The sequence below is a fragment of the Diorhabda carinulata genome, chromosome 2 (assembly GCF_026250575.1).
Source record: "Diorhabda carinulata isolate Delta chromosome 2, icDioCari1.1, whole genome shotgun sequence".
Lineage (NCBI taxonomy): Eukaryota > Metazoa > Arthropoda > Insecta > Coleoptera > Chrysomelidae > Diorhabda > Diorhabda carinulata.
The window spans coordinates 4,638,047-4,652,417 of NC_079461.1; the positions used below are offsets into that span (position 1 = coordinate 4,638,047).

Genomic DNA, 14,371 nt, shown 5'->3' on the forward strand with positions numbered 1-14,371 from the left:
TTTGTTATTCTCTTTTACATCGTTAATTCAAGTATACTCATATAAAGCCCTGTTGTGGCGTAGTTTCGTATCTGGATAAAATTTCTTGCACCTCCTTTGTTCATAGCGAAAATGTAGCACTAATTTTAATTAATTTTGTGGTAATATCTCATGTTATACCTCCCCTTGGTTATATATTAATATTATAATGGTTGCTTGTTTGTGTAATATTCATAAACTAGAAATTTATGACCGTGAAACTATGGAAGCCATTACGCTCAAACGTGTTATAAACATTTTAGTTGTTAATTTAAATTTATCCATTAGAAAATGCGTAAAATTAACACGTTTTAATACAGTTTCATTATTATATTTAAACATACAGCGATCGGTTTTAATTACAATTCATCAACAGTATATGCAACTGGTTATACACCGAGTGTATAGTTAATTGCATACATTAATGCACATTTTTTTGATGAAAACTCAAATAAGGATATTGTGATGTGATTTAAATGTTATCTGCTGCTTGGTCGAGTTCAGCATCTACTGAAATTTACCACAACATTTTCCAAATATAGACGAGAAGTTATATTTCCTCCAAAACATTTTTTGAGGCAAAAAAAACTCAAATTCCAAACTTATCTCAGATTAAATCTAGTTGTTAGTATTTAGCAAACAACCAGATTTAACAACCCTCCTCTCAAGAAATGAAAATGCGGATCTTCATCCCCAGCTACGCTAGTTTTATGGAAAAAAATGAAACATATAAACGATTGTTTATAAATCAAGAAGAATTAGAAGCAATCATCTTATTTTAATCCATCGGCTCTCAGGATCGTTTTCGTATGAAAATCTGAAAAGGTTAGTATGCTCATAAAGGGAAAAGTATGAGGGAAAACGGAGAATCTCATAAATCATTCATGTCTTGGTTAAACATGACCCTGAAGGATTCACTTTCCGACTCTTGGTGGTCGAGGATTTCAATAAATAATCCTTCGATATTTTCACATAAACCGAATACATTACGATCATCTTCCTTTCATCTTATCGATATTAAGGAAAATTTTTTGTCAACTTCTATGACGCATATTTCTATTAATGATTACTGCCCGCCATTAACGTGTATTTGCATGGTAGTGGTAGGTTAAACAGTAGGACTGAAATTGTTTTGTAAAATTGTTTCAAAACATTATAACTACCTGCAGACAGAGGATAATTTCTTCAAATTGCAACTAGCATTTAGTCTTTCTGTGTTAGATACGAAAATGGACCCAGAAGTGCCTAGCCTGACCTAGAGGTTCAAGGTTTTACACCAATATAAGAGGACCGGGAATAAATAGCAATTGAGCATCCGTGTTCTCAGCTCTAATCTCAGGTTCCGGCTACAGAGAAGCTTCTTCATCTTCATAAACGTTCCAAGGGGTTTTTCGATTCGAATCTCTATTTCTAAGCAGTAATCCACGAAGCAGTCAACATTCTTTCTAGTCTTTGGTCTTCTTAACGTTAAGACTAAATTCTTGACTAGCTCAGGAGATATTGTAGATCTTTCAGGTTTTCAACGAGAAGTTTATATAGCGCAGATTGCACAGTGGCGTTTTTAAGGGCTTCGGTGAAGATTTCAACACACCCCTTGTCTGATTCGTCGCTGATTGTCACCGCATTTGTTATTTTGGAATAGTTTCGTTATTATTTGTAAATCTTTTGTGTTCCTAGGCTTCTATTAATTTATTAAGTGACACATCAAAACATCGCCACATCAAGACATTGTAGGCAAATAAAGCCTCCTTTGTGTATCTGCTATGTCTTCTTCAAGGTTTTTTAAAACCTACGGTGAATGATTTTGAGAAAGACCTTTAGTGCATGGCTCATTAGGCTTACAGTACGGCGTTTTTTCGAATTTTTTTGGCATTATGCTTCTTTGAAATTGTGACAAAGTTTGATTGAAGCCATTCCCTTTGTATTTATTTTGTTGCAGAGATATTCTTAAACGGGGAGGTTATCTTATCTAGATATTGTTTTGCTTTGATGTAGTCTTTCCATAGAATCAGTTAATATTCCACACAATTCTATGATTTCTGTTCCCGACTACATCCAGCAAACTCTTTTCTATTTTTATAAACATTCTGTGAATTGTGCGGATTTTGCAGATTTGGATCCCTGACACTTGTATTCAATATCTTTTTGTATTTGCTCATATTTTAATTTAAGTTGTTAATAAAAACAAAACGCTGAAATTAAATCTCAAATCAAACCAAGATCGGAAAAACTAACGGAATCAAACTAAATACGAGTGTGTCATTTATTTTTTTTTATCTGAACGCTTCTAGGTGAACTAACTGAGAAAAATACATTTTTTTTGTCAAAAAATCGTCAATGTAATCTCATTCAAGAGCAATACAATCATTCCAACGCTTCGTGATGCCGTGCTTGTAGAAGGATTTGTCTTTTGCTTCATAATAGGCTTTAGTTTCAGCAATTGCTTCTTTATTTCTGCCGAATTTTTCACCGGTGAGCATTTTTCTGAGATCAGTGAATAGTCAGTAGTCACTGGGAGCCAGATATGGACTATACGGTGGACGAGAAGGAAACAATTCGAAGTGTAATTCGTTGATTTAACCATCGTTGCCATCGACTTTTGAATCGGTGCATTGTTTTAGTGAAACACTGTTTTTTTCTTCGACATATGACCCCGGTTTTTGCAATCAAACTATCCAATAACTCTATGCAGTATTCTCTGATTGTCTCTCCCTTGTGGAGATAGTCGATGAACAATATTCCACGTGCATATCAAAATACTGAAGCCGTAACCTTCCCAGCTGATTGTTGTACCTTTGGACGTGGTTCATCGACTGCAGTTCACTCAGATGATGACCGTTTTGATTCCGGAGTGAAGTGATGGATCCATGTTTCATCCATTGTCACATATCGATGCAAAAATTTGATTTATTACTTGTAAATATGACCAAACACTGTTTCTAATCATCAACGTTGATGTTTTTGATCGATTGTGAGTAAACGCGGCGCCCACTTTGAGAAAAACTTTCTCACGGTCAAATGTTCATGCATAATTGTAAACATATTGCCTTCTGATATATTTACCGCCTCAGCTATCTCACGAAATTTCAATTAACGATTAGATATAACCAATTTGTGGACTTTTTTGATGTTTTCGGGAGTAACCACCTCAATTGAACGATCAGAAAGTCCAACGACCACGTGTAAATTCAGCAAACCAATAACAAATGGTTCTTTTCGATGGAGGAGAGTCCGGATAACACTTTTGAAGTCATTACTGAGCTTGTACAGTATTTTTTTTCAGTAGTTTTAAAGTAGCTTCACTTAAATGGCTGTCACTTTTTTCTGACTAATCGAAATGTCATGGAAGTTGGTACTTCATAAACGTCAAATGGATTAGACAATGTCAGCGCCATCTGTGTGTCAGTCACACGATTTATTGAGTGATGAATAGATATAGTTTTTTATTCATAAATCGTCTTGATTTTAAGTATCTTTTAATTGATAATTAGCTTATTAAATAGGTAGAAATCTTGACTTTATTATATGTTATTGTCGTTACTTGTCAATGGCTGATCATATTTTGATAAGGACCGAAATAAGTCGAAACTTCAATGTTTTTACCTGTTTCAAAAACTGATTTTTAACTAAAAAACACCTAAAAGTAGATTTATCAACAAAAACGTACGAAAAAATTAAAAAAAAACATTAAATCGATACATTTTAACTTACTTGCATTCCAAGCATGTTGTCCGGTTAGGAAGCAAATTGGATTCTATCATGGCTAAAGTCTGAAAAATAAATGTATTAAAACGAAAGCGAGGATTTTCGAAAATAACACTTTTCTTAATTTTTTTATTAGTAACGTTACAGAAATCGAGTTGTTATCGTAAAACATAGATATCAGATGTCAATTCATTCGTATACGATATTAGTCAAAACGTACGAAATCTCGAAAACATTAATAACAAATAAGTTTTCTATAACTTTTTAGACATACCGTATATCGAGAGATATACATGGAAAAGTTACCAGGGGACTAAAAAAAGTAATTATAGTAGTAACATCAACATTCAATGTTTAATTGTGAAGGAGAAAACATAAATTACGTACAGCTAATTAATTGGGTATTAATTACTATGAAAAATAAAATTTTACTCAAATAAAATACACACACAGACACACGCACATCAAAGAGCCCTTTGCTTTGGTTAATAACGCAGTAAAACCGATGATATTGTATACCTTTTGTTCACAATTTTAAGCAGCTAAATGTAGACCAGTAAGTAGCAGAAAATAAATCCGATGGTATGGAAAACATGGAATTTTCCAATGAAATTTTCAGTATTATCATTAATTGTTGAAAGGGTATTTGTTTACGTTATAATACTATTTGTATACCGATGTTTTAACGATTCTTAGCTTCAGTATTCAATAAACTAAAATAAGTCTCGGTATCAGCTGTAGTAAATTATTTTCCCGAGTTTGAGGAAATAAAACTAAGCTTGGCAGCGCTGTAAACTCCATATCATTTTTATTTCCAAACAGACATGTATCTTATTAATATAATTGGCCGGTTATGTTTTCCTTTCTATTTTTTTTATTTTTTTGTAAAATAATTAGGACTAAGAGCGGTATTTCATTTTTTAAAAATACGACTTACTGGTCTGTTTAATTTCGAAACAACGTAACGCAGCAAAAGGGTAGAACCCGCAGCAAGGGTAATGTTAGTATTAAACCTTATATTTTGTAATTTCATTTAGCGGACTAACCTGAAGATACGATGTCGACTGCAAATAAAAATATTTGATGAAAATTTTCATTTAAATGAAGCTGACGAAGGGAAAGCTATCGAAATAAACATTTTCTTTTAATTTTCGACCCAGTGAAAATATAAATTATTTATTCAATATGCTTTGTTTCATAAAATACCGGGTAGGTTCTATATTAATGGCAGATTGAGAAAATAAAATGTATTTTGTGTGGTCTAAGGTTATATAAGAATTTTTAGATTTCACAAAGAGACAAAACATTTTCTTTCTCTTCCAATGCATAAACAAATATACGACAGAGTTTCAAAGTATGTCAACACTGTTGAGAATATGTCAAATCTGACATCTTGAGCGAACGTGTTGTCATGCGAGTGCTATTTGAGTTGTTTACAAATGGAATTAAATCGCCAACATTTTCGATGATTTGCTAGTACTTTCGACGTAGATTAAACAATCAGTAGTGTGTCAATCAAATCGCTCCGACTTTGGTGACGAAGAACCATCTTGAGCTACCATGTTTCGCTGGTATTCGGAATTCAATCGTGGCCGCATTTCGCTACAGGATGAATTTCGCGAAAATCGTCCAAAATCGGCTGTTGTACCAGATAATATCGAAGTTGTGCTTGATATGAGACATACCATGAGATTGAGACGTACTTGGAAATCAATTCCACTCGCATAAATTCAATATATAATTTGATAATCGCTCAAAAAAACCTCGTGACGATTTGGTGCAAAGAAATGCAGAAAAAAATCAATTACGGTACTTCAAAAGACGTGAACTAAACAAAAATCGATATGAATCGTTCTAGGCTAGCCAAATCCAAAGAAAGTCGTCCGCGCACGAAGCATTTTGAAACAAATCGTCGTCCACTTTTTCGGAACACCACCGTATCATTAGGGCAGCGTAGAACGGTCAATTCTGAATAGTACACCAGCGATTGTTTGTCAGAAGTGTTCTAAACAACCAAGACAATGCGAGATCCCACATATCAGTTCAAATAAAAACGTTTTTGAACAGCCAAAACATCGAATTGATGAATCGTACAGTCCTTGTCTGGCACCCAATTATTTCTTCTTATCAATAAATTACGAAATCAACATTTTTCTCCGCCAGAAAAAGCAGTTGATGCGTTCAAATGACATGTTTTGGAGGTACCTAAATCGGAATGAAAAATTGGTTCAAACGCACTCATTTGTCTATCTCAAAATTTAAATTTAGTTAGGACCTATTCAAACAGGCTCAAAATATGAGACGGCTGGAGTCATTTTAAGAAACAAAATTTTGAGAAAAATTTGATTCTGACTTAGTTTGACTTAGCCTGACTTTCGCGTTGGTAGGGATATCATAAAATGGTATGGTGACATGAAACAATGATCCATTAAAAAAAAACCTACCGTTAATTCAATATTTTTGGCAAGCGTAGATTCTGCGATGTTGGCAAAAGGTTTATCAGCTCCCCAGCATTCCACGTATTTAGTCATCTTGCTGGATGGACGCGTCCTGGTATGTGGTAATCCCAAACCCATGGTACCCTCGCAAATGCTATTGGTCCTTTCCGATATGTTAGACAGTCTTGGTTTTAGATTCCCGTTGGAAATTTCTGAATCGGCCATCTGGATTAAACAAAAAAAAAAAACACCAAATAATTAGCTTTGTTTTAATAATCGATTTTTCAACTCTATAAAACTTATATTATAAAGAGAAACTTTCCTATATCTGTCAATCGTTACATAAACTTTTCTCCTGTTTCGTTAACTTCGTTTTAAATAATCCGAAAGAAAGAAAATCATTTTAAGTTAAACCTGATTATTCTAGAGGCCATTTGATCGCACTAAGTGACGAAATAAATTTAAAACTGTTAAGAACTCGTCCGCGGCATAAGCCGCGAAGCCGATCCTGTCCGGTTATGATGGAATTTTACATTTTTTTCGAATTCGCGACGACTTCGATGTTTGTTTTTATTTCAACGGCGATTTGTTTTGCAGAAATACTTATTTATTTATTTGTCTGTTTAATTTCTAGAATTTTTGCCTTGAATTTGGGCCTTTACTAACCTTTGGTGGAATAATTAGGAAAGTTTCTATTTTGTGATCGGATAAATATCCTTCTCTACTAGATCCTTCTCCTGGTTCCACTTGAAATTTGTCTCCGAGTTGATTTAGAGTTGCTCTTGTTATATGGACACGTCTGTAACAATATTAGTTATTTTTAATAGTTTATCAAAGATTTTATTCTATTTTATACGTGTAATAACTGACACATGACACATATTAATTTTGAACTTCATTGACCTCAGATAAGTCTCTTGTAGCCTCTCTATTGTACCTACAATAACGAAACTCGCGCTTTAGTCGTTTACGTATTCGTCTGGGAAGAAATCAAGGCAATAATTCAACCGGCAGTTCGACACCATAACAAGGAAAGTTCATCCACATCTTTACGAGAGTTTGAGCTGTATTCGTGTCGTTTTTTAAAATGCTACATCAACTAACTAAAGGTAGAAACTAACTAGCAAAGCGCCACGCCACTCCACGCCATGTGTTATCATCAATAGTTCATCTAGTGACCTAGAGTTTTTAGAAGAATCAATATAAACCCATAGCTCTTTCATTGACCGGCATACAAACACAAACATACGTCTTAACACGTGTCGGTTACACGTGAGACTTTTGAATCGTCTCATGTGATATGGTGTGGCGTGGAGTGGCGTGTGGTGTTCTTGAATATGTACGCAGACAATTGAATTAATTGAAAAAATATATGCACACATATTCGACACGTGACACGTTTTTTTATCATACTATTTTTCTGAAACTTTCTGACCGTTCCTAGTCCAGAACTGACTTTTGTATCCCTTGTAAAATGTTTATATTATATCAATGTTATCAATACATGGGGTTGAGAGACACATTACTTGAAATAAAAATATAAAAACCCTATTTTCGATTACTTTTTGTATCATTTTGACGATTAGAATCCATTTCGGCTTTTATCAGAATGACAGTGATAGATTTAAATATTTAATCATCTGCGTAGATCGATATTCGAAGTGTACGAAATATAAAGGACTGTGTATGCTGCAAACAATTTTCTTTGATCATTCATATCACCCTTTCAATAAATGTGTCAATATTTAAAATGAAAACGTATGGACTGTCAATAAAACAAGATCAAATAGGCTGTTCCGAAGCCCATTTACGTGATTCTATCGAAAACACATGGTGAGGACGTCCAAACATGCTCTAATTCCCTTGCATTATAGTTGACGTTCCAACCATCAAGGTTAATTTAGGTATCAAAGGTAACTCTTGATTAAATTTAACTAGCAATTAATCCAGTCGTTTAGAGTGGGAGCTTGATTGTATCGTTTTATTACGTACAAGGTACTGAAATTATTCCAACGCAAATTTTGTCGTGTTTCAATTGGCATACGTCCGAAATTTTTAGAAAATAACTTTTTAGAAGAAAATATGTTCATGGATATGTTTCGCTAATTGGTTCATAACTTGTTTAAGTTAATAATAAGTGAAAATCCGAACTACTACTCTAATAAAAAGTACCGGGTGGGCTACTAAGAACGGCCTGGTTCCAACGTGGATTCGTTTCGTACCAGTACTTACTGCTTATTATTATCCAGTTCAGGCCATTTTTGAACCTCTTTATACCTCTTAGTAACCAAGCAAGCGTAGTATAAACACGATATATTTCAAATTTCATTCAATTTGAGCCAGTAGCTTAAGAATTATAACTAGTCAAATTTTGTCACTCAATGACTGACCGATTATCAAAACTTTAAGGCACTTGTAGTAGACATAGAAGCCTCAAATTTTGAATGAAATGTGCCGCAATTCCATATTAAGAGGTAAAAATAAAAGTCTCAATATTGCGTTGATGGATATCGGTTCTGCTTGGCCCATTCGAGTACAAGTCTGACGGGTTACATCTTATTAATGTCGACTTTGGAAGTACTAAAAAGCGGGAATCCTCAATACATGAATTCGATAGAATGAGCCGCATTTACCGCCCAGACTTGTCGTAAAGTATAACAATCAAAACCTCCGAGAAAAAAATCCATAGCTCAAGAAGTAGTACCGGAAAAGCAAAAAAAAAAAAAGTCTACGTACAATGAAAAACTCATAAGACAGAAAATTCGTTTTTGGTATTGTAGGAGGATACTGGAAAGGAAAAAAAGAGGTTTATCTGAAAAAAGAATTGAGACGCCATCAAAAAATCTTATTTACTATAATATGTATTGCTTAAACACGAAAGATTTTTAATACTAATGTGGTCACTATAAAGCTTGGTTTATGCAATCGAAATTAGAACAAATTACAGTGAAACCTGGTTAATTGGGATCCTAAGGGACCAAGACATATGTACAAATTATTGAGGGTTTCCAATAATCCAGTTTTCCAATTAAGCAGGTTTAAAATTATAGTTGTCTCATTTACAGAGGCCGAAATGGGCCGTTATTTCATTTTTAGAGGTGAAAATGTTAATAAATGTATGTATGAATGTACATACATAATGTATTGCGTCGAAATTAATAGGTTATGTTTATTTGTACTTGATTGCTAGTTTCTCGTAAGATTAAATTTTATCAAAAATGCTGGAATTATCAATATTGGACATTTCGAAATACTTGTGTAAAGTTTCTAAAGCTTCCATTGCATCACGCTTCGAAATTTTCACTGTCTTCTTCTTTTGTGTCCAAAGAAGAATACATAGTAACTGTGTCATCATTATTGAGCTCCAAATGTGTACCCCTTATCATCCATAGAAACGAAATCCTTAAAAGTCGCCTGCTGCTCATTAAAATCATTCCTACATGTGGTAAATATTCTATCCCATTCTGGAAACGTTGCACAGATCTCCAGCTCCTCTTGTAGGCTCTCAGGTTCAGATACATTGGTCACTTTGAATCCAACGACTAATTGTGGTTGTGCTAACAGAAAATCAAACTTTCCTTGCGAATCTCATGGCCTGGAGGATGTTTATCTCTGGGCTTTTATCCTCTTCTATAGATTTAAGAGCATTCTGAACAACTTCCTTTACTGAAATAAACCTTAAAGTTGTTGATAGTAATGATTTTTCGTTTTTGGCCCTTCATATCAACGTTTTAATACCCTTGAAGCATCTTGAGCTCTTGGATTTTCCATTTAAAACAAGTGGCGGTTTTTCAGTACCAGACATATTCGCACTTACAAGTACAGTGACTCATGGAGGAACTAGAGAGGTACCTGGACCACACCATCAGTCCAGAAAATATAGTGGAGCACATGCTAAAGAGCTAAACAGCATGGAACAAGGTAGCGGAGTACGCGGAGACCATCATCAAGGACCTCCGCACCACGTACGAAGAGTAACAGTAACATCATATAAGAACGCCCCGGCGAAGTAGTATTTACAAAGAGTGCCGCCGGGAAACCACCGTTCCAGGAGCAGGGTTAGAGGTGTTAGGGAAGGTTTAGTGCGGTAAGAATCCCACTAACTCGCCTGGCAGGTAGAAGGTCCGTCCAAGTGAGTACCTTTTGAAGGTTCCCCCCTGCACCTCATTAATCTAAACACAACAAAAAAAGTACCGTGACTCTTTACTTAATTTACCACCATGGCAAGGCTGACCTTTGAACGTAAATGGTTTATCCGGTAGACACTTGTAGATGGAAGGTTTTTAATCCACTCATTACATTCGTTATTGTCCACGGAATTGCTCTCGCTACAAACATTTTTTAATGCGATATCGTTTCTTTTCTTAAATCCCTCCAACCACCAATTGCTACCAGAAAAATTATCAATATGAAGCTTACTTACAAATTCCTGAACTTTCTCTTTAATCATTGGAATGTTATTATTCCGTACTTGCTTTATCCATGTACAGAGGCACTTATGAACTTTTTGAGTTTGAGTGTTCCTTTTCCATCAATACACCGATACCGAATTTTTTTCGTTGTTATTAATAATTCTACACAGTTCATCGCGTGACTTTCCACAATCATAATCTGATAAAAGTTGTAATTATTCAAATACTAATAATGGACGTTTTGTACACTTGTTCTTAAGTCAAAAGCTGAGACAGTACTGACAATCAAAACATGCGCGAAAGACGACGCGAAATGTACGTAAACAAACATGTCAAAATGTGTTAAAACCTGATTAATTTGTGTCACTTATAGAGGTAATTGAGCTACAGAATTATAGATGTAAACATCGAAAAAGTCTGAGAATTCTGATCTCATTTAACAAGGTTCAAAAAAAATTTACAGAGGTAATTTAATGTAAAAGAGACGGGACCTCATTGCAACTCTCAATAATAGAGGTTTCTCATTTAATTAACTTAATCAAGTTTCACTGTAAATTACCAGTTGAAATATACTGAAATGGTACTTATAGTTAATGCAGTGAATTAACAGTAAATTTAAATTAGAATTGAATCAAGAGTCCGCAAACTGTTAACTTAGTTTAATGTTTTAATTTTGTGAGGTTATGAGCACAGACTAGGTCAAGTTTCGTCTCGGTATTTCCGTAAAATTCCGGAAGCTACGCTACGAAGTATATTATAAAAATTTAAAAAAATTGTCGAACCGATCCACTTATGAAGTTCTACTGGTCATGTTAGTGCAAAATTTTATTCGAGTTGTTCACTATTGCCCATGAAATAGATCTGAAGAAATTTTGGATCTTCATTTGGCATTGGCATCACCCATAGAGGAAAGTTCCAAGGGCACAAGCTTGACTCAGGCTTGGCCCAACCATGTAGAACTCTGGGCCAAGCCTGGCTTACAAGCTTGGCTCAGGCTTGGCCCAACTATGTAGAACTCTGGGCCAAGCCTGGCTTACAAGCTTGGCCCAACCATGTAGAACTCTGGGCCAAGCCTAGCTTACAAGCTTGGCTCAGGCTTGGCCCAACCATGTAGAACTCTGGGCCAAGCCTGGCTTACAAGCTTGGCTCAGGTTTGGCCCAACTATGTAGAACTCTGGGCCAAGCCTGGCTTACAAGCTTGGCCCAACCATGTAGAACTCTGGGCCAAGCCTAGCTTACAAGCTTGGCTCAGGCTTGGCCCAACTATGTAGAACTCTGGGCCAAGCCTGGCTCTCAATCTTGGCTCAGGCTTGGCCCAACTATGTAGAACTTTGGGACAGGTTTTGCCCGGTCTTGGTAAAACTCTGGAGTGATAAAGATGGACCAAGCTTGGTCGCCAAGACTGGGCCATACTAAAATGCCAGGACCGAGCCAAGGTTAAATACCAAGACTTATTCATTACATAACTTTTTCTTCTTTATCTATATTAATTTTTTATTCAATATGATTTTTTTGATTTTCAGAATAAGCAAACATAAATTTCTATATTTAATCTTACTCTTACTGTAATTAACAACATAATAATATCAGTTAATTAGTTAAATAAAAGTATTAAACGCTTGTACATTACACAAGTCTGTACCACTATCGTTAACCTCAGTCACAGAGCTGATGTTCACACTTAAATTATTTAATCTTTGCCCTTTAATAATTCAGTTAGTTTTTTTTGCTATTCAAAGACTTTGAACTCGAAGATACGCATCAGACATGGTTACTTTTTGTATTAATAAATAATAAAAAATGTGTGATAAGAAACACACACACTGAATAAACTGGAGATCGGATTGATCAGACCCATAATAAAAAAAAATGTGCTACGAATTTGTGAAATTTTAACTGGGAAATTGATCTCCAAGAAAGGTGACTGAAGTTGGCCTCCACACACGCCCGATTTAACACCGATGAATTTTTTCCTGCGGGGTTAAAGAGAGGAAATTTTCTAGAACCAAAAAACGAGGGGATAGTATAGAATAATGGTGACTGGGAAAATAAATTTTTACACAAACCAGCCAAGTACCAGCACTCGCCGTGCAATCGACTCTCTTGGACCTTCTGAAGATACCGTACATCGTCATTTAAAATCATTAGGTAAGAACGAAACGTTTAGTGTTAGTTGCAAATACAACAAGACAATGCTAAACCACATACTGCAAAAGTTACGCGGAATAAGATCGAGGAGCTTGGTGGTTTGAACTATTACCACATCTAGATGTTGAAAATGCAGTGTGGCAATTTTTTGCATCCAAGCCCAAAGCATGATTTCACCAAGGTATCAAAGCGCTTGCTGAAAATTGGATTAAAACCATATAATACAAAATCAAGGCTTTCTTTTCTTATGATTATTTAATGAACAAAGTGAATTTGAGACGGAATATATTCTCGATTTTCCTATCGATACTTTCACTTCGACGAGAATCTTCTTGGATTTATTACAATATTTTTTTATTGGCACCAAAATTAAATAACTTCGAACGTAATTCCAATACTATAAGCAGTTAATCCAACATCGTCTGTATCGAATTGAAATTAAATGCTGCTTCATTAAATTCAAGTGTTGAGGTGTAAATTGGTATCGATCTGTTCATATATATTCCGAATTCAGATATTTAGTGTTTCCCGTGTCTGTGTATGTAAATGTCCTTTGGAGTAAGGGAAATTAACTGGCTGTCGAATTATACCTTGTGAATGATGATCTGTAATCAAACGTACATTTCATCTCGATAAATATTGTCGTTCGTTAGGGGACTTTGAAGGTTAGGTCAAGCAACTCGGAATTCGTGAACTATGACATAAATCAATTCATAAAACACCAACAATTTAAATTGGTATTGTAAACTCAAGCAGAAGTAATATCTGGTTGCTTGTAAAATCAGATCTGTGATTCGTAGTAGGAGTTCTTCCATATTCCTCATAACTTTCGCATTATTTGGTTTTTGGTTTTCTTATTGTGAGAGAACCATCATTTGCTTCCTTTTAGTCCTCTCTTTTCCAGGTTATTTGCTATTTCTGTATTCCATTTCTTTCTGAGTCTACCTATTCTCTTTTCTGTATTTGTATTTCCAAAATTTGAGACTTGGGTACAGTTCTACGATCCAGAAACAAAGCAACAATCGGTGGAATGGCGACAATCTGGTTTTCCAAGACCTAAGAAGTTTCGTGTCCAAAAATCTGCTGGGAAAGTTCTTGCTTCAGTTTTTTGGGATTGCCATGAAGTAATCGTGATTGATTTTTTGGATAAGGGTAGAACAATAACTGGAGATTACTATTCGACTACTGACCACTCTAAAGGAAAAAAATTAACGACAAAAGACGCGGACAACGCCCCTGCATACAACTCTCATGTTGCCGTGCAAAAACTAGGTTTTGAATTACTAGAACACCCCCCTTATTCACCAGATTTCGCTCCGTCCGACTATCATCTCTTCCCTCAACTGAGAAGAAGGTTTAAAAGGTCGTAAATTTTCTTCCAACGAGCTGTAGAGGTTTGGTTTGCAGAGCAAGAAGAAACAATTTTTTTGAAAGGTCTAGAGACGTTGCAGGTTCTCTATAATAAATGTATCCAATTAAGAGGAGAATATGTTGAGTAATAAAATATTTTGACATTGAAATTTTGTTTGGTTCTATAGTAGGCTAAGAATTTTTCAATTTATCTTCGTATTTCTTCTGATTGGTCTGATATTCTCATTATCTGTCTTCTGTAAGTTTATCTGCACTCCGTATTGTTTCATTTTATTACTC

The 14,371-nt window shown here is 35.1% G+C and overlaps 1 protein-coding gene across 8 annotated transcripts in view; it reads right to left on the reverse strand.

Moving 5' to 3' along the window:
* LOC130890853 (adenylate cyclase type 2-like) overlaps positions 1-14,371 on the reverse strand; it is a 103,217-nt gene that overhangs the window by 16,017 nt on the left and 72,829 nt on the right. For 7 of the 8 annotated variants that reach the window (XM_057795237.1, XM_057795231.1, XM_057795235.1 and 4 more), the window contains exons 8-11: positions 6,828-6,960; positions 6,168-6,386; positions 4,770-4,787; positions 3,730-3,788 (exon numbers count right to left, since the gene is read on the reverse strand). In XM_057795237.1, coding sequence (XP_057651220.1) covers positions 3,730-3,788; positions 4,770-4,787; positions 6,168-6,386; positions 6,828-6,960 — 429 coding nt within the window. The remainder of the gene's footprint in view (positions 1-3,729; positions 3,789-4,769; positions 4,788-6,167; positions 6,387-6,827; positions 6,961-14,371) is intronic. The other variant, XM_057795232.1, reaches the window with a different exon arrangement.